The sequence below is a fragment of the Ruditapes philippinarum genome, unplaced genomic scaffold (assembly GCF_026571515.1).
Source record: "Ruditapes philippinarum isolate M1 unplaced genomic scaffold, ASM2657151v2 ctg258_1_1_1_1, whole genome shotgun sequence".
In the NCBI taxonomy this organism is placed as follows: Eukaryota; Metazoa; Mollusca; class Bivalvia; order Venerida; family Veneridae; genus Ruditapes; species Ruditapes philippinarum.
Genome location: NW_026855480.1, coordinates 747,523 through 770,309, shown reverse-complemented (window position 1 = coordinate 770,309; position 22,787 = coordinate 747,523). Strand labels below are relative to the sequence as shown.

General features: G+C 31.8%; 3 protein-coding genes across 8 annotated transcripts in view; 1 reads left to right on the top strand and 2 right to left on the bottom strand.

Annotated features, from left to right (window-relative positions):
* The window catches only part of LOC132743505 (12S rRNA N4-methylcytidine methyltransferase-like), a 408,080-nt gene that overhangs the window by 9,108 nt on the left and 376,185 nt on the right, over positions 1-22,787 (bottom strand). Inside the window, exon 2 of one of the 6 annotated variants that reach the window (XM_060732031.1) lies at positions 5,255-5,316. The gene's annotated coding sequence lies outside the window, so the exon portion shown is untranslated. The other 5 variants (XM_060732032.1, XM_060732033.1, XM_060732036.1 and 2 more) reach the window with 5 other exon arrangements.
* On the bottom strand, positions 640-2,923 carry LOC132743507 (uncharacterized). Its single transcript, XM_060732037.1, has one exon. It carries the CDS (start codon positions 2,064-2,066, stop codon positions 1,050-1,052), a length of 1,017 nt encoding a protein of 338 aa, XP_060588020.1. The 5' UTR covers positions 2,067-2,923; the 3' UTR covers positions 640-1,049.
* Positions 5,394-19,221, top strand: LOC132743508 (CD63 antigen-like). Its single transcript, XM_060732039.1, has 7 exons — positions 5,394-5,534; positions 8,744-8,944; positions 12,928-13,002; positions 13,825-13,929; positions 15,255-15,494; positions 16,868-16,951; positions 17,638-19,221. The coding sequence occupies exons 1-7, from the start codon at positions 5,469-5,471 to the stop codon at positions 17,791-17,793; spliced, it is 927 nt and encodes a 308-aa protein (XP_060588022.1). The 5' UTR covers positions 5,394-5,468; the 3' UTR covers positions 17,794-19,221.

The following is a 22,787-nucleotide window of genomic DNA, read 5'->3' as shown; positions in this document are numbered from 1 at the left end:
AGGGAAAATCAATGACCCCCCGGGGCGGGGCCAATTTTGACCCCAGGGCTTTTATTTGAACAAACTTGGTAGACACTTATTAGAACATGTTTCATGCTAAATATCTTAGCTCTAACTCTTTTGGTTCTTTAAAAGAAGATTTTTTAAGTTTTTACTATATGCATATAGGGAAAATCAATGACCCCCTGGGGCGGGGCCAATTTTGACCCCAGGGCTTTTATTTGAACAAACTTGGTAGACACCTATTAGAACATGTTTGATGCTCAATATCTTAGCCATAGCTCTTTGAGTTCTTTAAAAGAAGATTTTTTAAGTTTTTACTATATGCATATAGGGAAAATCAATGACCCCCCGGGGCGGGGCCAATTTTGACCCCAGGGCTTTTATTTGAACAAACTTGGTAGACACCCATTAGAACATGTTTCATGCTAAATATCTTAGCTCTAGCTCTTTGGGTTCTTTAAAAGAAGATTTTTTAAGTTTTTACTATATGCATATAGGGAAAATCAATGACCCCCCAGGGCGGGGCCAATTTTGACCCCAGGGCTGTTATTTGAACAAATTTGGTAGACACTCACTAGAAGATGTTTCATGCCAAATATCTAAGCTCTAGCTCTTATGGTTTTCAGGGCTAGCACTGGCTAATTTTTTCTTTGAGCCAATTTTTCGCGCGACAGGCTGACATCAAAATTACTGTCTTTGCTGTTTCTCTTTAACAGTCTGTATGAACTTTACTATCTCTATAATTACTTTACATATAATGGTTTATTTCTGCTACTTAATGAACACTTTAAAAGGCATGTGATATCAACAAAAACAAGGAATATCATTCAACTTTTTATTTTTTAAGGTAAATTTTAATAACATTAGCACATCATATATCATACATATCATATCTCATACATAATATATTTAATGCTTAACAATATCATATTATGCTACTTAGAATAACACATTTTTAAAAATGCATGTTAATAGTGGCTTGCATCAGGAAGGGGACTGGATTCTGTAACATGTGTTTGCAAGGGATCAGGAAGGGGCTTGGCAATTTATTTCAGAATTCTTCTACTCTTGGATGTTGACCACAGTCTGAAGGCTCTTTGGTATGGGAATGTAGGCAGAGAAGGGCCATCTATGGAAATTTTCAGGAGATTGTCAAGGGAGGGGGGAGACAGACAGTTTCTGAGTGAAGTTTTTATTAGGTTTTGCTTGGAGAAGACCCTCTCACAGTCAGCTGTTGACACAGGCAGAATCAGGAATCTCTGGGCAGCCACTGCAGCAGCAGGGTAACTAGACTTGTTGTTGATTGCTAAATTGGCACATGAAGTGGAATCAGTCACTGTTTGGTTGCTTGGATCAGACCCTAAAGCCCTAGAGTAATGGACAAAGCTCAGAAGTTCATTCCTTCTCCCTTCAAAACCAACTTTGCCCAAATAATCTGAAACAGTGTCAATATCAGAGCCAACAGAAGAAAGGTGGGGATTGAAAAGATTCCCAAGGGCTTTCATAACAGCTGAATCCTCATTGTCTGCAAATCTGGAATGGAGACTGGCTACCATTGAATCAACAAATTGGTCACAGACAGATGAAGCAACACGCCTCTGTTCAGCAGAATCACGGATAGTGTGTGACTGAAACTCAAAAGTACAAAGACCATTTTCATCCAGACAAGGTTCAGAGGGGGCAACTGAAAGAAAAGCAGAGAGGGAAGTACCATTTTTGTTCTCCTTCAGGGTCTCCAAGGTGTGTACTGTAGATGTCAGGAGTGGCTCCACTTCTCCATAGTTGAGATCTTTCTTCTGGTACATTTTAGACAAAATAGCAAGGGGCTCAAGAACATCAGAAAGAAAGTGGGCAACATACAGGAACTTGTATGTAGCAACAGGTTTGTATAGAGAAAGAGCCTTAGCAGAGTTTTCTTCAAGAAAGCAAGAAAGGAGACTGGAGTAATTTTTGACCAGAGCACCAACTGCACCTTCAAAACTCAGCCATCTGGTATGAAACACTTCCTGAAAGCGAAAAGAATGCTTCTGTAACACAGACTGGATAGCAGAAAGAGTAGACATGTTTTTAGGAGAAAGATGAAAGTATTTATAGATAGAGTTAAGGATCTCCTGAAATTAAACAAGGTAAGGTATACAGTCTGCACCACTGCTGCAGCTAAGAGCAAGACGGTGGACAATGCAGTGAGAAGTATAGAGTCCAGGAACATCTTTCTTCAGACGGGTCACCACACCACTTTTAGAGCCTACCATGACCGCAGCACCATCTGTACAAACATCACAAATATTGGCAAGATATAGGCCTTTCTCAGAAAGTAAATGGAGAATTTTGGTGTAAATAGCATCTGCATTTGCCCTGTGGAGAGAAGCAATGGAATAATAACAAGTTTTACTTTCTACATTTTCAGCAATATCACAATCAAGATACCTAATGTACACAATTAAGTTTTGCTGCACAGAAATGTCTGTTGATTCATCAAACATAAGAGAATATTTAGGAAATCTCTGTAATTTCACTGCCAGATCTTCTCGAAGAACACCAGCAAGTGCCTCCTGGAACTCTCCAATACTAGAGTGATGCTCATATGTTGTATGGTTGTCAACTCTCAAGTCTTTCAACTGTGTTACACCCTAGAAAAAAAATTGGAATAACTGGAAACATGTATACAATGAAATGGACTTTCCTGTTACAGCAACATAAAATATAATGAATATATTTAAATCACAAATGTTTATTTTAAAGCTGTCTTTTTGCTGTAAAATTATTTTATCCCTCTATTGGAAAATCATTTTTTTGTTGTGTTTAAAATGAATTGATGACAGAATACATAGAATTAACTAAGTGCGAGTAGGGCAAGTCTGAAATCATCGCAGCAGAAAATTTTGTTCCGTAACATTTTACTCTGTTTATGTACATCTTTATAAAATATTTCTTCTTGCTTTATAAAAAAATAAATAAAAAAATCCACATGATATTAATGACAATCTGAATACATACCTGCTTGATGATAAATCATTCATATCAGGAACAATCACATTTGCTAGGTCATGTTTGGCTGCAGAATACACATTTCGTAGAGCAGAAATGACAGCATCCTCACTTTTTCCTAAAGCATTCTGTTGGGGTGTTTGCATCGTAACTGCCAGTGATTTGTTGTACACAATCTATATGATCTGAAATAGCAATATATACTGAATTTAAGAAATTATTCAGCAAACAATTCACAAGAAATCTTTGAAAGTAAAAATAAATATGGCCAATTACCTTTGCATTTTGAATGCTTTGATACAGAGTCTTCTTTTCAGAACTGTACAGCCAGATGTGAAGGAGTTTTTTTGTGTTTCAAACAAAGGTTGCAAAGCATAGATTTTGTTTCATTATCATATTTCAACCAAGTTTTTCCAATTTTCCAACTTTCCTGGAAAGCTCTTGGAGCATCAAATTTTGTTTTTTTATTTGGCTGCTTATTTTCACAATCAGAGTTAAATTTACGTTTTGAAGCCATGATTCAATCTGATCAAAATAGGCAATTTGTGTGAGGAAAAAAACAGCAAGCATATATACCTTTACTGAATTACTCAAAATCCGTTTGATCTGTTTAATATTGAAAAAAAATTGTAATTAATGCAAACTTACCGACACCTTCTTTAAATGTTTCCAGCTAAACATTGTCGTACTTTCTTTTGAATTTAAAGCCGCTAATTTGATTAGCGATAATCTTAAGGTACCGCTATTAATTGTTTAATATTTAGATCAATTATCCAGTGCATCTAACAATTCGGCACACAGCAATCATTGAAGTTTTCACGCCAATTAGTGTCATATTTATCACTTGTGTAAACAATACACAACACAAGGTCATTTTACTAGACTGTATTACTATTCGTATCGATTTTCTTTACCGAGAGGAAGTAACGTGCATAAACCAGTCAATGACCTTCAAAATCTAGACTGTATCGCGTGTTTTAAGATAAAAAGCAGTAAAACGGAAGCTGTAATTCGACAACCAGACCGTGTTTTCCCATTCTTAAAATAGCGGGATCTAAAATTAGACTGGATATTCCGAAAGTCATACTTTTCGTAAGTTTGAGCCAATTGTGATTTTCTAAATGAGCCAAATTAAATATTTTGGAGCCAATTTCCTCATTGGCTCCTGCCAGCGTGAGCCCTGGTTTTTTAAAAGAAGATATTTAAAGTTTTTTCTTTCGGTTGCCATTGCAACCAGAGTTCTGCATGGAATTAAATTCTTTGAACAATTTTTAAAGGTGACCACCAAAGGAACATTCCTGTGAAGTTTGGATGAAATTGGCTTAGTGGTTTATGAGGAGATGTCATTTAAAGTAAAAGTTTACGGACGGACGCCGGACGGACACCGGACGGACGCCGGACGAAAAGCGATCACAAAAGCTCACCCTGTCACTTTGTGACAGGTGAGCTAAAAAATTGTATGAACTTGAGACCTACAGATTTTAGGTTTTCCTTTCTTCTGACATTGTGTCTTGTCCCAAACAACCCTTTTTCATCTATCTGTAAGTACGTTCTGATCAAGTTTCTTTAAAATTTGACCAAAATTGAGACATCTAAACTTATATGTTAATAAAACTTTATAATTTGATCCTGATAGGAACAAAAATAAATATATTTTCAGACCTAAAACTGAAATAAAAATTCCCAAATGTGTTACACTCGGTGTCTAACTCTTCCTTCAACTTGACATTTGACAGTGACCAATTTAATTTCATTTTTGACAGCAGCCATAATAGACCAGACCCTCATGCACCTCTCTATGAGAACTGCTGGACTTTGACTTAAATTTTTTTTTCGAAATCCCTGCCATGCAGAGAGTCGCACCATAAAATACACACTATATGTTCTAACAATGTTAGCTGGATATAACCTCCTCTATTTTGGACTTGGAGCCAAAAAATCCTGCAATACGTACCAGCAGTATTAGTCAATTGCTAGCTGACAAGCCACAAAGAACAGACAAATGCATAAAATACCTATTCACCTAATACGGAAGTATAATGCATTTATTATAGTCAAGATAATTGCTAATAATAATTTAATTCAAAGTTAATCAAAAATGTTTGTGGACTATTTAGACGGGGACATTTTTAAACAAACACCGTCTTATAAGAATCTGTTTCAAATTGGCAAATTTCGCTAGTAAAATTTAACAACTTAAATCTTTACTGACAATTCAAGTATAAAATTGAATGCAATCTTTTTTGTAAAAAAGTAGTGTCACCTTTAACTAAACAATTGTAATACATCAAACTTATCAATAAACTGCAAAATTTATGTCACACACACACATGTTGTCTTTTTTGTTTACATCGACACCGGTTAACAGCGACATCTAGCGGTGGCGGAAGCAAGTTTATTGTTGCATCTTCACTAATTGACACAAATTTTGTATTTTCATTTGTCATGACTCACAAATAGAAGTTGAAATTGACAAAATGAGTTCATCAAGAATTTCTCTTTGCTTCCGGATTTTAACGATCATTTTAGGTGTTTTGCTTTTGGTAAGTATAGAAACTTCATTATGCTAAAATATGTTCATACTAAACTAGACAGATAAAGACCAGACAGTACAGTAGACATAAACAAGACATAATGACATAAACCTGTTCTCTTAGGTAATAAAGTGATATCTACAACTTTCATTATTTATGAAAAAGTAAAATATGTATGGCTTGAAAGTCAGACACCTAAGTGATTCAATAGAAATTTTACCCATGAGATACTAATTGAAAATATTCAGTTAGATCTAATTAAGAAAGATTTTTAAAGAAAGAAAACATATCAACTACTACAGGTGAGGACATATCTTAAAGTTTGCAAACCAACATTAAACATGGGACTTTTACTGCATAAAAACTTTCTCCATTGTGGAACGAACTGCCAGAAAGGGTTGTTTCGGCACAAACAAATTTTGATACCTTCAAAACCAGAGTAGACCTTCACTGGAATATTAATTTTGGAATTGGCTAGCCGTACGGGCCCGTATGGCTAGCCAAAAGTTCTAGCCGTACGTGAGTCACGTACGACTAGCCTGTACTGTCTAGCCGTACGGCACTTTTCAAAATTATATGGAAGTCGAACATGCATATGTTATCTTGTGCCTCATGATTATAATTTGTTGTTTTATTTGTATGAAAGATGAATTTTTGTTAATTAAGCACATGGATCGAATAAATAATGATCGGAGTGGGATAAATAAAAAGAACATTGAAAATAAAACGGTAAAAAGCAAAAATAATTGTATAATTTTCAAATACAGGAGATAAATATCTAACATAAAAGCACAATCAATTAATTAGCCTTAATTAAAGCCTACCAAGGGACTGACAATGCGTTTCATGAAACATGCAAACTTTCCTTAATGATGGACAAACTTGTATACCGTCGGTAATTGACGCAATTATCAGAGCCCAACAACAATAATGACACCATACATGTGAACTTTCCGACTTTTAGAGGGAGTATCCCACTTTTGGCAGTCATATTTTCAAAGATTTTTCTTAAAATAAGGGGCATTTCACAAATTAAAGAAATCTCTCTATTTTTTTTATGTCAGAACTTCCTTCTTTGTTTATTCAAACTCTTTTTGAGGTAAAATCTCCCTCTTGATCATCATAAAAAGTTCACATGTATGTGACATGCCAAAGTTAGATTCTGAGATATTTTTGTTCTAGGCCAGATTATTGCTTCTTGGGAGATATTGCCCATATACAAAATAGCTCAATATCTCAATGTATAGTACATTTTATAGTTGGACTAATTTTTAAAAGTGTAAAAATTAATATTATAACTTAATATATTTGTTTTCTTTATAGAAGCATAACTTGAAACTTGATAAAATAATTTAATGACAAGCTGTCAAACATTCTTAAATTACAATTTGAATATATTTCATTTTGAACATTCTTATTTTAAACATATTCCCACAGTATATAATCAATTCATAAAATTGTTATGAAATCCCTGTACCCTGTTTTGCAAGCCTATATAATTCATTACCCTGTCTTTTGATAACAAGCATGTGTTATTTCTGATAACTGTACTTTTCTTAGAAGCCTTTATATTTCAACTTGAACCTTATTGCAAAAACAGGAAGTTAACTTTTATACTGTGAGTCCAGGTTCGATCTTCAATTGTGAAACCATTTGCTCATGTGAGCAATCACCTTGAAAATTTACTTGTCTGGAGCCTAATCTAGAAATAACTCTAATGAAAGAATTAAGTAATATAATATACAATAAAAAGAAGGTACATGTTTATTACAATCATAAATGGCTGATCATTAACTGATTGTTTGTTTCCAAAGCAAAAATGTCTAAGAAAACAAATGTTTTAAAGTGATATTTTACTAAATCAATTAACTATTTGATATATTTGAACAGGGATTTTGAACTATAATTACAACAGCTTATTTTCTGTTATCTTCAAAGGCAATCTGCTCTAAAATAAGAGGCACTCTTGATATATTATACATGTAGTAAAGAGCAATGTAATATTTCCAATTATTTTTGTTTAATTGTTTGGTGTTTTTTATTGCAAATTATTTGAGGAAGAAAAGAAATCTAGCCCAAATGTTTTCTATGAACATATTACAAAGTTTTCAAGGAGTTAACATATGTTTCAGTCTCAGATTACATGTAACATCACATATGATTATTATAAATTATCACACTTATGTCTCAAGTACTGTCTTTAAAATGGAAATAGAATAGAATTTGTGCTTTGTAAGCTTTTATACATAGCATGACTGATTTATCCCTTAATTCAATTACTGTTTTTTAACACTGATGATAAAATGTTAAACTTCTTAATTTTCCTGCACAGTCCATGCTGAGGCAAACCGAGGAAGTTGCCTTGGTGAAAGTTTAAGAAGTTCATAAAAAATTTCAATATAATAGGTAGAAAAATCTGTCTTGAAAATAATATAAAAAAAACCCTTCGGTATCAATTAAAACAGATTGAAGCAAATAAGGGTTGTTGTTCCAAAGTTGCGACCGGTATTTTCGAATTGGTCACCACATCTTAGGCCTACCACACCGAGATGGTCTACAAATATAGCTTTGATAAATATCCATTGACTATATTGAGATTTTAAAGTTACATTTTTTGTATGGGATTCTCCTGGAAACAGAAGAATTGCCTTAAATAGCTTTTTCATGAAACTGTGAACCTGAGTGAATAGATAAATAAAATATATTTCTTGTTAAGAACATAAAATATTCTTGTTTAATGTACAATTTACTAAAATGGTATAAAGATGATTAAATTCAGAATAACGAAAAGCTTGTCCCAAAGTGCTCAAAATCGTACCAGAGACATTGTGGGTAAAAAAAAATTTCGGGGGAAAATGCCCCGGACCCCCTAATTTGTCGCGATCTAAAAACAGGTCTGGCTGCGCCATTGCTATGCACTCTAATCCCTTGACTAGGGACTCTCAAGGGATATTAATTGTATTCATTAGGTGATAGCTTACAGAGAAATTTAAGGAATGAAAAGGTTGATGGTTCTACTCAGGTACATGCACTTACTTGTGTCAATAATAATAGGCAAAGGGGCACTCATGATGAAAGCTGTGCATTTTCCACTTGCCATACAGTCATACTCCCTTAATGATTAAAACCCATGGATCTGACAAAGTTAAATCATTTACTAGTAAAGAGTTTTATATAAAAATGATTTTAAATATAATTTCTATATATATTATTTACAGTTGATAGGTGCAGCTATTCTAGGGTTCTCAATCTACCTGCGTGTAGATTATTGGTTGAACCAGTATGCGGCAGCTAGTGAGGAACTCACCAAATACACCGTAGCGGTCTACATCTTTATTGCCACAGGAGCCATCGTTGTTCTGTTCTGTATCATTGGAATATATGGGGCAATACGACCAGATAAATGTGCGATCATAGTGGTAAGTACATGATTATTGATGTTAAATAATAGTTCATTTATTATTTAACTTTGTTTCATAAGTCAGCTTTGACCTTTATAAGTTTTCAGATTTTTTGTATACATGTTATATTAACTTGCAGTTTGAATTGATTTCATATTATGCTTGTTTTATCCTGTGACATTTTGCACCCAACAGGGGACAGTGACTGCATATAAGTCAAGAGTTTATTTAACCCTAAGAAATATGTGAACAAATTTCAATATACATGTACATGTAGCGGAGGAGTATGTCACGGTTCACTACATTGTATATGTGTAATCAGTTGGTATTCGGAGGGTCCTGGGTTAGAGTCCTGGTCAGGCTGCTTATTTTTATCACTTTGTAACATTGGTATGCAGTAATTATGGTTTGCATACATACATGTATGTAGATTGTAGTCTTTCCTTACATTTTTATGACTGTTTAGGAGGTCATAAATATATAATCAGTTGAAATTTGTAAACCGCTAAAGATTAACATGTACAAATATGTAAATATTATGTTATTTAAGATGTGCAGTTGATAAAAACAAAATTTTGTTTCATGGGATGAGAATCCTAAATTTAGTTTAGGTGGCATGAGCAAGGCTGATATGACAAGTGTTGAAAATAGGGTACTTCGGGTAATAGAAGTAAAAAAAATCATGCTAGATTATATAAGAAATTATCTACAAAATTGAAATTTTTACTTTATTGAAAAAGTTGCCTATTAAACAGTAATGTAGTATTTTTTATGTATGTGCGCTTTATTCCTCTCACTATTTTAGTATTTGAAGCAAGTCTGTGAGCTCGTTCAGGATTTTTGTTTTACTAAATGTTAATTTTTATTACATACATGTAGAATTTAACAATAGAGTTAATCATAATCTCAGTTTAAAAAACAAAAACATGTGAAATGTACAGACTGATACGTTGACCTGTCATTGTATAACTGACTAAGTTCATCTAGTTTGAGTCTTTTTATGTTGGTTTTTATTTTTCCTGTTGGTTAAATTTATACAATGTATGTGGTATACGTGGCATTGTACATGTTGCTGAAACAATACAGAAAATATCTCAGATGAGTTACAACAAATATTTTAAGCTGCTTGTGTCAGATGTTTGTTGGTCTTTGTTAAATATCTTACAGTGTTTAAAAATCAATACTGATTAACGGATAGACTTACTGAGTTTATGGAACAAATCAACTTGTGGAAAATAAAAGTAAAAAAACCCAACAAATTACTTTTCCAAACATGCTTTATGTAATGAAGTTTTTGTTTTTATACTTGTTTGGAAATCTAATACAAAACCAATATATATAAAAGCTTAGTTAATTTAATAAATTGCAAACCCTGTACAGAAGACATAGCAGAAATTGGAACAACAGTGTTTATTTTCTATCCGTCTACACAGAGTTTTTTCTTTTTAGTTGCACCCTTAATTAAATATTTTAAATTTTAAAGTACATATGGGCATAAATACTGAAATTTTATGAAGTGGAATCTATTGTACATGTTCAGTGAAAGAAAATAGTGAATCAATTTAGGCCTTACCCTACTGTAACCATAGGGGGTTAGCCATTGACCAGGGCAGTCCAACCTCGGAGGCTCTCAGAATGTTGGCTACATAACCAATTTGCATCATGATATCCCCAAAAATTGATAATGGATAGTTCTGAAATTTGAAGCTGGACAAGTACATTAATTTTGAGAAATTCAACATGGCTTAATCAGGGTCAATAACTGGTTTTACTCTATATACATGTATGAAACTATTATAATATCAAAACTATTGATAAATGTTCCTTGTGCAATGTTGAAATAAAAATAATTTCTTAACAACTAACTCTATTTTTTCAATTATTCCAGTAATGCTTGTTGTCCATTATCATCAGCCGAATACTTTAATCAACAATGATATTAATATTATTTTTAATATTATATATATATATACATTTATATGGTAATGCAGGTTTGTCTTTAATGGTACTGCAGTACCGGTACTTAAATTTTTTGAGAAAAGAAAAAAAAAGACTTTAAAAACTTTATTGATCTATTATGCCTTTAAAGTATATTTTTCCAGCAGAGTTAGTAAAAATTAAAGGACAGAAAAATGACTTAAGTGTACATTGTATTCATGTATGTTAATTTGCAATGCCCATGATCTGTAATAAAGCACATGTTAGGATTATTAATCTATAACTGTATAAATGACAGTAAATATCATTGATGTTATGAGGAGTATATAAGTATAACGTTACTCATGAGGATAAATAGTAAAAGAAAGTCACAAGAAACAGCAAGATTATATTTTATTTTTTATATGGTCACTGATAAGTTTTAGAGACAATTTTAAGAAAAATTGGAAATTGTTTAGTTGGAAGATCTGATATCCATTTACTGGACTGGAGAAATTCTAAATGAGGAAAACAAATCAGATAATGAATGTATTGAATATTCTAGTTGTGCAGAAGTCACTTGCAATCTTTACATACTTGAGACAGTCGTTTCTTTATTAAGTTACAAAGTCTAAAAGAGAGTGTGGATTTAATTAAAGAATTGGCATACTTACAATTGCTGGTCAATGTTGAAACAGCCAAAATTTTCGTGATAAATATCTTTAATGGCTTTGGTTTTAGTCTGTATACATGGGTCAGGTAATAGGTCATAAAATGTTATTTGTTCATTTTTGACAATTTGCATTAAGGAAAAGTTACTAAGGAAATTATAAATTATTTAAACATTCAGTGCTTCAGCTATTTTCTGAAGGTGATATTGAGCATCTTACTCTGTTCTTAATCCATTACTGCTATTACAAAAAAAGGAAGTTCATAGCTTAGCGGTTAAGGTCATTGACTTCATTCAAACCACATACCCATCACAGATAGGAATCTTGACATGGACTTTTGTTTCTTTCATGTGAGGAGGCTATTCAGCTACATCATTTGTTTCGGAAATTATAACAGGACACACTCAAAACATGTTTTTTGAAAAATAGAGTAGTAGCAGTATTATGACTAAATGAGTTTTTAAAGCAACACTCCTCCATATTAAAGCTAATTTTCATGAAAATTTTGAAAATGAATTAAAATTATAAAATATTGTCAAGTGAATAAAGAAAGCAATTTACACATTGTAAATGGCATGTTCAATCCAAGTAAAATTACCAAATAAAGGTAAAAATATGCACACAGTAGAAATATAGAGATAAAATACTGCAAAACGAGTCATTCATTGCATACAACATGTGAATCATTTCTTGTATTGTGAATATTTTTACTTTTCATAAAATCTAAGATCATTTTTCTCATGGATGATTTTCTTGATTTTTGGTTTATCTGGAGGCATGCACCTTTAATGCGCCTTTTAAGTATTTTTCTGTCTGAAAGTTAGATAAGGGAGAATTATACAAGTACCACTTTGTGTAGATATTTATCTTAACTGAAACAATGCTAAATATGCTTTATATTATAATAAGTTACAGTCAGACTTGTGTGCACTTCCTGTGTGGACATGTTGTATAACCACATATAGAGATTGTATGTAACAGATAAATATTTATAACCAATAAAGCGCTGTGACCTTAGGTTACCTTTAAGTTGATTGGTTCCATGTCAGGAATCATGGTGATGACATTTGTAATGCTTAAACCCGCAATGTCAGGGTTGAGAGGCAAACACCTGAACAACTAGGTTGTCCGTAACTTCAAGTTGTGGCAATCTCATTAAAATCTGATCATCGTTTTCACTCTGTTACCCTGACAAGTGAAAGATAATGGAGCGTCAGTAAGGATATGATTTTAGCGAGATTTCCTTAAAATGAAATGTTGGCAAAGTTTCAGAGATTCAGAAACAGGGAAGTCTTGATTGCATTGTTCAAGTACTGTAATTTCTCATACGTTATTTTGTATATGTATATATAAGGCAGCGGGAATGTAGTTCTATATGAAAATATAAACCCCAATGTTTATTGTTTGTTTCAGTATATGGTGTTTTTGCCGATTATACTTGGCATGATGATCGGAGGTGGGGTTTACGCATATGTCTACAGAGAAGAGGTACTTTAAACCCTTACCATGCTAAATATCTTAAATGGACTAGTCCATCTTTCAATTTGGACACAACCATTCATCATTTTTAGGGAACATTTTGAATATCATTTATCTTAGTGCAAAAATGGGTTAACTCCTATTGAATATTAATAGGAGTTAACATGTGACTGTACTAAGGTGACTATATAAGTAATGACTAATAGCAAACAATTAAATCAGTTGACTTTTACAGCTGAAGGTTTGAATCATGCCCTGAGGGTGAGTATGGATTCTTAAAGGGCAGGAAATAAATTTGGTGCAAAGTCTAAATTTGAACTGAACAGGGAAGTTCTAAGTTACTGAAAGTTTTACATGTATAAATGCATGTGTTCAAATAAAGATTTGATTAAAATGACGAGACAACACACGCAATTCAGGTTGTCTATTTCAAAATTAAGAAACAGCAGTAATATTTTTTTCAGTTTTCAAAACAACCTGTGGTTTTCTTAAGGGGAAAATATAGCAAGATAAATCAGAAAAGGGAAAATCCTGAAACAACTGTGAATGGACTAAAATACCCGCACATTTTATAACATTTTCAATTCAATTAAACATGCATGTTAGTTAAGAGAGGCTATCTATAGAAACACTATCATCACTGTGATACCCCTTAAAAAGTCTTTTGTGACCAGATAACAACTATTAAAGTTATGTAGAAAATATGGAGTCTGATTTATTTGATTTAAGGACAAATGAACAGGTTTGTCTTGCAAACACTCTGATGATACAGAGCCTTGATAACTAGTTAGTCATATTATTTGATAATTAATTTTTGTTCTGTTTTTACAGATAGAAAATACGATAAAGAACTCAGATTTATTGAAGGAAGTGGTTGAAAAGAAATATGGAATAGATGGAAGAGTTACACAGGCTATTGACTTCATGCAGAAAGAGGTATGTCTTTTATTAGGTTTAGTCCGTTTAACCAGTAAAATCAGCCTCTACTGCTCAATGGCCATTCCAAGGTGATGTCCAACTTTGTTCCTTTTTATGCCCCCCTAGAGGTGGTATATTGTTTTACTAATGTTGGTCGGTATGTCTGTGTGTCGGTCCGTAGACCACATGGTTTCTACTGAGTAACTTTTAAAAAACTATTTATCACAAAGTCTTCATATTTCACATACTGATTGTTCATAAGAAGTAAGTAGTAGATGACCCTTATGGATTTGGGGTCACTAGTTCAAGCTTGGGTCAAGGTCACAGGCGCCTTTAATATCAGAATGGTTTCCACTCATTTGACAAGGCATAACTGATTTCAAACATTTAGTCTGTTGGTCATGATTTGTCTCTCACCATTGTTTTAGAAATCATGTGGGAAAAGTAGTCGGTCACTTGCAGAGAAATAGGTAATAACGCGTTTGCTACATAGGAAAGCCAGTTTTAGGTGGACGGAGTGTGAGATATGGCCAAAACCTGTGTTAAAATTGGCATTAAAACAAGAAAAACCAAGAAACAAAACTATACCTTTACACCACCTTTTTGTTCCACCAATTTTTGTATTGTGCACCACTTAAGTTATAAGTGCCTATTCCGGTATGGTTCCCCACTGGGTGACAGTCACTTGTATCCTGTTTGTTCTTTTGGTGTCTGTATAGACAGATACTCTTGGGGATTGGGCTCTGTGAATGTTGCTCAGCCTGGTTGTTTTTTACTGACATTTATTATAGTCTGTTTCTGCTTGTAAGTGTAAAAGAAAAGATATGCATTCTTAATATACATGTACACTGATTATGACATTATAAGTTTATCATTGGCAAGTTAGCATTCATTAAATCTTACACAGTTTTGAAATTGTTTTGTTATAAAGTAATGTAAATTGGTGGAAAATACCTCTTTCAGAACAGCCAGGTTGTAAATTTTGACAGGCTGATTATTTACACTGTTTTGAAAAAACAAATTTCCAGCAAATTAGGAATGTATCTGTTTGCTAGCCGCAGTATAAAGAATGAAAAACGTAGTGGCGGCATGGCCGAGTGGTTAACATGTTGGACTAGTAATCTAATGATTGCTAGCTGCATGGGTTTTAAACTTGTCAGGGGCAAGTCATTGTTTCCTTGAGTAAGGAACTTTACACTCATTGTTCAGTACTGGTTGGTTCTGGGAACAGATTGGAAAGTGTGTCCATAAGTTTATAGCTTTCTACACATTCAAACTAAACAAATTAGATATAAAGCAAAAACGTACATTCAATAAATTGTTTGTTTGTTTTGATTTTACAGTTGGAGTGTTGCGGGGGAATGTCATATACTGATTATAAACAGTCGGTTTGGTCGCAAGACTACGACGCGAACTCGGAGCAGAACGCACGCAAGGATCAGGCTCCTAAGACATGTTGTAAAGATTATAAGTTGTACGAGGACACTAATACCTTACCATATAAATACTGTCCTATGTACAAGACAACTGCAGGCTCCGAAGGGGATAAATTACCACCTACTAATGATAATATCCACAAAAAGGTAAGTTTGTATTAATTTTATGGTATTTGTTTAAAAAAAAAAGCTCCAGATTCTATGCATCTGTTCCTTTGGATTGTGTAAAAAAATGGTACATTAATTGTAACCCATGATAGTGTCAGGATAAAGGTAAAAAATTTAGTACTTTGTAACCTAAAATGTGATCAAGATGAATGTCATTGACAAATGTGTGCTAATATTTGGTGTTAATCATATCATGATAATCCAGGGTGTGTGCTGTAGGCTATATTATATATTCAAAAAGAATACTAAAATGCAGTAAATAAAACATTACAGAATAATCTTATTTTATGTTCTGAATTGTATGAAATTGAGATTTCAGATAATGTCATTTTCAGACTTATAATTATTTGGTTGAACAAAAGAAAAGCATTTGAAATTCTACCAGAAATGCTTTTGTTTTTATTTATGAAAAACTTTATTTAAAATTTATTTTGCCTTGAATCAGTTTCCAAAATGTTATTCATTTGCACATTCCCAAGACCATCTATAGCTTTTTGTCAATTAGTTCAATTATAGTTTATTTTGTATGGAAGTCAAAATACTATTTTATATACTTTTTACTACTTTAATGACCTAATAAATCTCAACAAATCTCATGCATTGCTGTTTCATCTAACATGCCTTATACAGTGTTCGAAATTAGCAGTAGTCCGATAGCCCCTGACTACTAAATTTCTCCTCGGGCTACCAACTTTTCACAGTAACAAGCCCGACCAGGCTACTGTATTTTCAGAGGCAATATAAACAACTGTTTAGAACAAGTTAATCGTGCTAGTGAAATGTTTTTTGGGCTAGTGAATATTCCAATCTGGTAGTCCAACCAGCCTAGTCGATTCAAATCCTAATTTCTTACACTGCTTATAAACATTTAAAGGTTATAATTAAAATTCATCTATAATCTTTCTAAAGAAGGAAAAAATATTTGTTTCTGATGCATAATGTGCTTTAACGTTTCCGATGCTGTAACAGGGAGTGATAAGCCTTTGCCCCGTGTATTGAGCCAATTCAGCATGTACATATGTACAGTCTGGCCAGGTTGGCTGACTGTAGGCTGAGCAACCAAATTTTCATCATTATATCATCAAAATGGATAATGGACATGTCCAAAAATGAAGCTGCACAAGTCAATTTTATGAAATTAAAAGGGCGTACGGAGAAACTACGTGTCAAAAACTGGGTGAGTTTAACAGATTTTATGAAAGATTTAGTATTTATGATGATCAAGAGTCTAAAATATCTGCATGTTATACATACATGACTTGTAACATTAATTATATTTGATATATAATTTATATTTGATATATTTATTTATTTATTGTATAAAATAAGTATTGTACTGACTATTTTGACAGGGTTGTGGTGAAGCTTTCGTAGCATTAATGCAGGAGAATGTTAAAATTGCAGCTGCCATAGCCTTTAGTATAGTGGCTGTACTGGTAAGATATATCTGAAAATTAATGTTTCATTTACAGTAAATTGTACTTTATTGTAGTAGTTTTGGGATTGAATGTTTCAGTTTTGGCAATAAAATGTAAATAAAAAAACACTTAAAAGATTGCCCAGTTGAAAATATTGCAAACTCAGTTTGATTTAAATTGTTCATAAATGATAATGGTACAATAATGTAAGATCAACTAAGCTGCCATCTACCGGGTATGCCCCCTAACACTGTTTTATCTAGACTCAATATTTGATCATGAAAATGATGTTGATTAAAAATTTAGAAGCATCCTTAGATGTCTTCATATAGTTGTAATATTTGAAATCTGTAGGGGAAAGATAGAATACATTATCAATATTTCCCAAATATTTTGAATATATCAGAAGAACTTACAGTGTGTTTTGTTATAAGAATTGTTATTCATATATTATCCTCAGTCTGATATTTTGTAACATACATGCACTTGTTGTAAGCATAAAGTTTGTTTCATGTGAATACAGTATTCACCTATTACTATACATGTAAAATATAAAAATCTGCTTTCTTATTTTTTTGGATAAAATTCATTATCAACATAAAACAGATTTGAATGATACTAAGTGACCTCACAATATTTTAAATTGCAATGAAAACTGTAGCGTTTGAGATATATATGTTGTGTAATTTTCGTACAAATTTCAGGTTTTCGCTATAGCTTTCTGCGCCCTCCTTCTTTTCTTCATGAGGAAGTCTCCGCCACTACGAGAAGATGACGTCGTGTACGAGATGGCGAGAACGCAAGAGAAATCCCCGTATCCAGCACGTGGTGGACCGTACGCTAACCTTTACCAAAGTTAAAATACTTCTTTTCAGACATACACTTGTGCATACAAAATGCAAATTTTTGAGATTTTCTGTCCAATATTGGCTCTCTGTGATTGGATAATAGATCTGTAATCGTCATGGCAACAAAATACAAGAAAATAAAAAAATTTTCCTATGGATATAAAATTGACATTATACTTATGACATTACATCAAGAAGAGAAAAAAAAAACACCTTCACATTGTCATCATAATCGTCATTTTGAATAAATGCTTATTGTAAATATTATAAAACAGAAGAATAAGAAAATCACCAATTTTGATTGAGAATTGCTTTCATAGATCATTATGTGGAGATGAAATATTGTACACCCATATTTTGTTATTATTCATGTATTTTTATTTTGTTGGGATCAACTCTTTTTCTTTCAACCGATCTTTTATGAAATTTGATTTGGGAACAAAATATACCTTCCCTATTTTCATTGTTGCTATGACTCCTGTTTTGTGTAAAACATCTTTGTATGTGACATTTGTACCTGACATTTGGTGAAATCATTAATTTTCTGGGAAATTAAATTTTCATGTATTTTTCAACTTCTGACAAATCATGACCTTGAGTATTAGTTCTATATTAATGATCTATAATCAAGATTATGAACGTTTTTGAAAATTGATATCATGGTAAACAGAATATAATCCTCATTGGAAGATTACTGATTTAACAATTTGTCTCTAGCCTGGAAGAAGTCCCATTTAGTGCAATCCTGATGTATATTTTGTTAGGTAGACTGTAGGCTAGTGGTTAGTGATAGCTTATGTTTTTATCCGTTAGACTTTCCTTTTACATCTTTGACCCATATGGACCTGATATACCATATCTATTCCATGTAGAAAATATTCCATTTCTTTGATAATTTGATGATTTTATTTCAGTATCTTGTGATATTGAAAGATTCGTGTATATTTTTCACACTGCATACTATCTGCTCAATGCTCAAGGTGAGCTTTTGTGATGTCTTTTCATCCGTCTGTCGCTCCATACTTTTGATTGAAACAGCTTTTCTTAAACCACTGGGTCATTTCTGAAAGCATGGTAGGAATTTTCCTTTTAAGACCCCCTTTTCAAATACATTGTTCAAAAAAAATGTTTTCCATGACTTTGTGGAATCAAAAAAATAGAAAAAATTTTTTTTAGACTTTCCTTCAAGATTCTTCATATAATCTTTATTTGTGAAAAACATCAGTAAGTACTTGGTCATTTTTTGATGTAAAGCTTTGAACGTATTTATGCATAAAAATTGTAAGTCTGCTTATGATAAATCTTCAGGTTGTAGTTTTGCTGTAGTTTACATTCTACCAAAATTAGGTTGTATTGAATCAATATATCCTGCATTCTGGTGAGAGATTTTTGTGTGATTGCTTCCCTTTGTTTTCTGAAATACTGCTTTGGTGAATTTGAATGATTCTTTGATTTATTCTTTGTGAAAAGCAGAATTTTATATAGTCTAAAATTCATTGCTGAATTATTATCTTTAAATTTAAATTTCTCAAGAGTTGTCAAAAATGAAACATGTTGGTCACACTTGTTTTTGAATTTGATGATTTAGGTGTTTTTTGTGTTTATGGTTGCATATTTGTAATACTATGGGATAAATATGGTATGTGAAGTTCTAACAGTTTGTATATATATATATTTGATAGGCCTAGCTTATTTTTTTATTTTTTACTTACATAGTTAAAGGCCTTATACATGGGAAAGAATACGTTTAATGTATATATATATTTGTTAAGTCTAGTCCATATTTTGTCAAACCCTCACAGCATGTTTGCATTATGTTGTTTTAATAGACTTTTTCTTCATTTTTCATGATTACTTTATTACTGATTATGTTAATTTTTATTGCACATCCACATATACAAATTTGGTTATTCTATTTGCACAATGGTTGTACTGGAGCTTGTAAGTTTCATCTGTCATATTAACTTTACTTCATTTCACATGATGTCACCACATTCACTGTAATTTATAAATGTTTTAGATTTGATTGTCTTTACAATATTTTTTCAAAGCTGAAAACTGCAGAACGATAAAGATTTTCTTAAAGTCGTTACAGCTTATGATCATGTATAAATTCAGATAATTTCATGCTCAGCTTTGACCTGTTTGGTCTTCATTATATAATGCATTTTTCAGCTATATTAAGTGGTTCTTGAAATGGGGCAAATGTGTACAACTGGTAAGAGTCATAGACTTGATTCATTTACGCTTCGTCCCTGTAGATTCAAATCCTACAAGGAACTTTGGCTTCTTTTAAATCAAGAAACTCTCCTTGCTGATGAAAGGTTGTTCATTCTACTCAGTCGTCCCCTTGTGCCTGAAATAATACATAGATCACCACCTGTGGTCTTCTTACAACAGTTTAACTGTAGCAGTATTGATGTGACATCACATCCAGTCAAAAATCATTAAGATTGTATGATAATTAATTTGTTGGGACATCTTTATCTATATCAAATGTTTATAGAGTACAGTAGTTTTAATGTCTATAGCGTGAAGGAAGTATTTCTAAAACCTATATTTAATTATCAATCTTCATACTAAATTTTTCTTGATGTTTAGTGTCATTTTAGTAGGCTAATATGCCTGTGGTCCACAATTTAAGGTCTTGTCAGTATTTTCATGTCATTTGTCTTAGTCAACAACTTTCTATGATGGAAATGTTTTAATAAGATGTAAAAAATATACAGCATTTTAATTAAATGGTGCATTTCTAATAAAATTACCCATTTTGTGATGTTCATTTATCAATTTATGCATGTTCTTTATACACAATTGTTAATTCATTCCTAGCTCATAACTAAAACTAACTGTAGAAATTAGCATTATTATTTAGATCAAGACACAAAACTATTATAGACATAATACATGTGTACAAGTCTAGGTGTTAAAACAAGCTTTAAACAAAATATACTACATGTACTACAGATATTGGTTTTAGAGGGTTGGGATTAATTCATTTATGGCTCAGATGAAAACATTTCTAATTTTATTCATATGATAAATATGTAAAATACTTTTCGCATCTGAAAATGAGAAATTGCTTAATAATATATAACAAATGAATTTTTAGTCAACTCTAAGGTTTTCGTATGATGTACTTTCACATATATGTATGTTTTAATATTCATTTTGGAGTATTTTGTGTAGGTGGTTCTTTTCAACCTTTAAACAAAAAAATGGAAGTTTTTTTTTTGTTGTAATGTTTGGTTAAAGTGAAGAGAAAAAATTGGTCAAAACAACTTTGGAATTTCAAATTTTATAATTGTTGGGATTTTTGGACACTTTTTTTTATTTTTTAAATTTAGCTTTATTGTTATATGGGTGTTTATAAGACCTGTCTAAAAATTGAAAAGAAACACTGCACTTCTAAGCTGATTAACATGTTGACATGTTATAATTATTTTTAGAAAAATATGGAAAAAAATCACCTTTAAGTGTGAACATCTTGCTTTAAATTTTATTTATATCTTTTAATTTATAATATTATAAAGAACATAAAATGTTCATCTTGTATTTTGTTCAAGGTTTGGTCTGTTGTGTAGAATTGGGTTGTGTTTTTACATTAACTTTTGCTTGTACTTTCCCATTTTACTTTTTTACATTAACTTTTGCTTGTACTTTCCTATTTTACTTTTTATATTGATAACTTTTTTAAAAAATATTTATGGAAAATTATTGTTTATTTCATTGCAGAATATACTAATACTTTTAAAAAAAATAAAAACTTGTCTATTATTGATTAATATTGAATGCATCAAGGTAGTAAAAAAAAATCATATTTTTGTCAACAATTATGATTATGTTTTCATAGTTTAAATTTGATTTTTCCCCCATCATTACATAACTAAATATTGAGAATATAAGGGTACATGTTACCTGTCAGTTACTTTGCTACTTTAGATTTGGTGATAACAGATTCATTGAAAATAAAAAAAAAAACATGCAGACACGTGCTCTCTATAAATCATTATTGCTTTGATTGACGACAGATTTTTCGGATATCAAATTCCAAGCATTCAGCCTTGTGTCTCATTTGATTCATGCTGAGAAGTTTTTACTTCATGTTTAACATGGGTATAGTACATGACTACTCTGTAGAGTATTTTCAATAAAATTATTGATAATACTATCTTGAGTTTGTTTTAAAAATTAAGTTTAAAAAATGCAAATTTTTAGAAAATTATTTTACTAAAGCTATGTTCTGTTACAGTCCTTAAAAGTCACTCTTTCACTATATAACTGAAACATATTTAGCTTATATTTTGTTTTGACAATTAGTACAGTTATATTGATTTTGTATGGAAGTCAAAATACCACTCTGTTTACATTTTGCTACCTTTATCAAAACTGTTTCATATTCAACGCTACTTTTATATTAAAAGTTAACTAATAGCATATATTGTTCTTAATCCATTGTTACAACATAATAAAACACAAGTTTGTCCTTACTACAGAAAGAAAAAGTGTGACAGTAAATTGAAACCCAAAATATAGTTATATTTGTTTTGCAAAATTCATATTGAGATATATAGCATAAACGTGTGGTATATAGCATAAACATGTTTATTGCAATATATAGCATAAACATGTTTATTGTGATATATATAGCATAAACATGTTTATTGAGATATATAGCATAAACATGTTTATTGAGATATAAAGCATAAACATATTTATTGCAATATATAGCATAAACATATTTATTGAGATATAAAGCATAAACATATTGTATAAACATGTTTATTGTCATATATAGCATAAACATATTTATTGCCATATATAGCATAATACCATTGCAGGATCTGCTCAAATTAATACAGGGTGTGGATAAAAGGGAAGCCATCTGGTAACGTTTGGTAAAGACCGGAAATATAAATTATTTTTCTACCCCTGGTTACTATTTAAAAATGTACTTTATGTAACCTTTTTAGTTTAATCACCATTTAACCAATTAGAGTCTATAT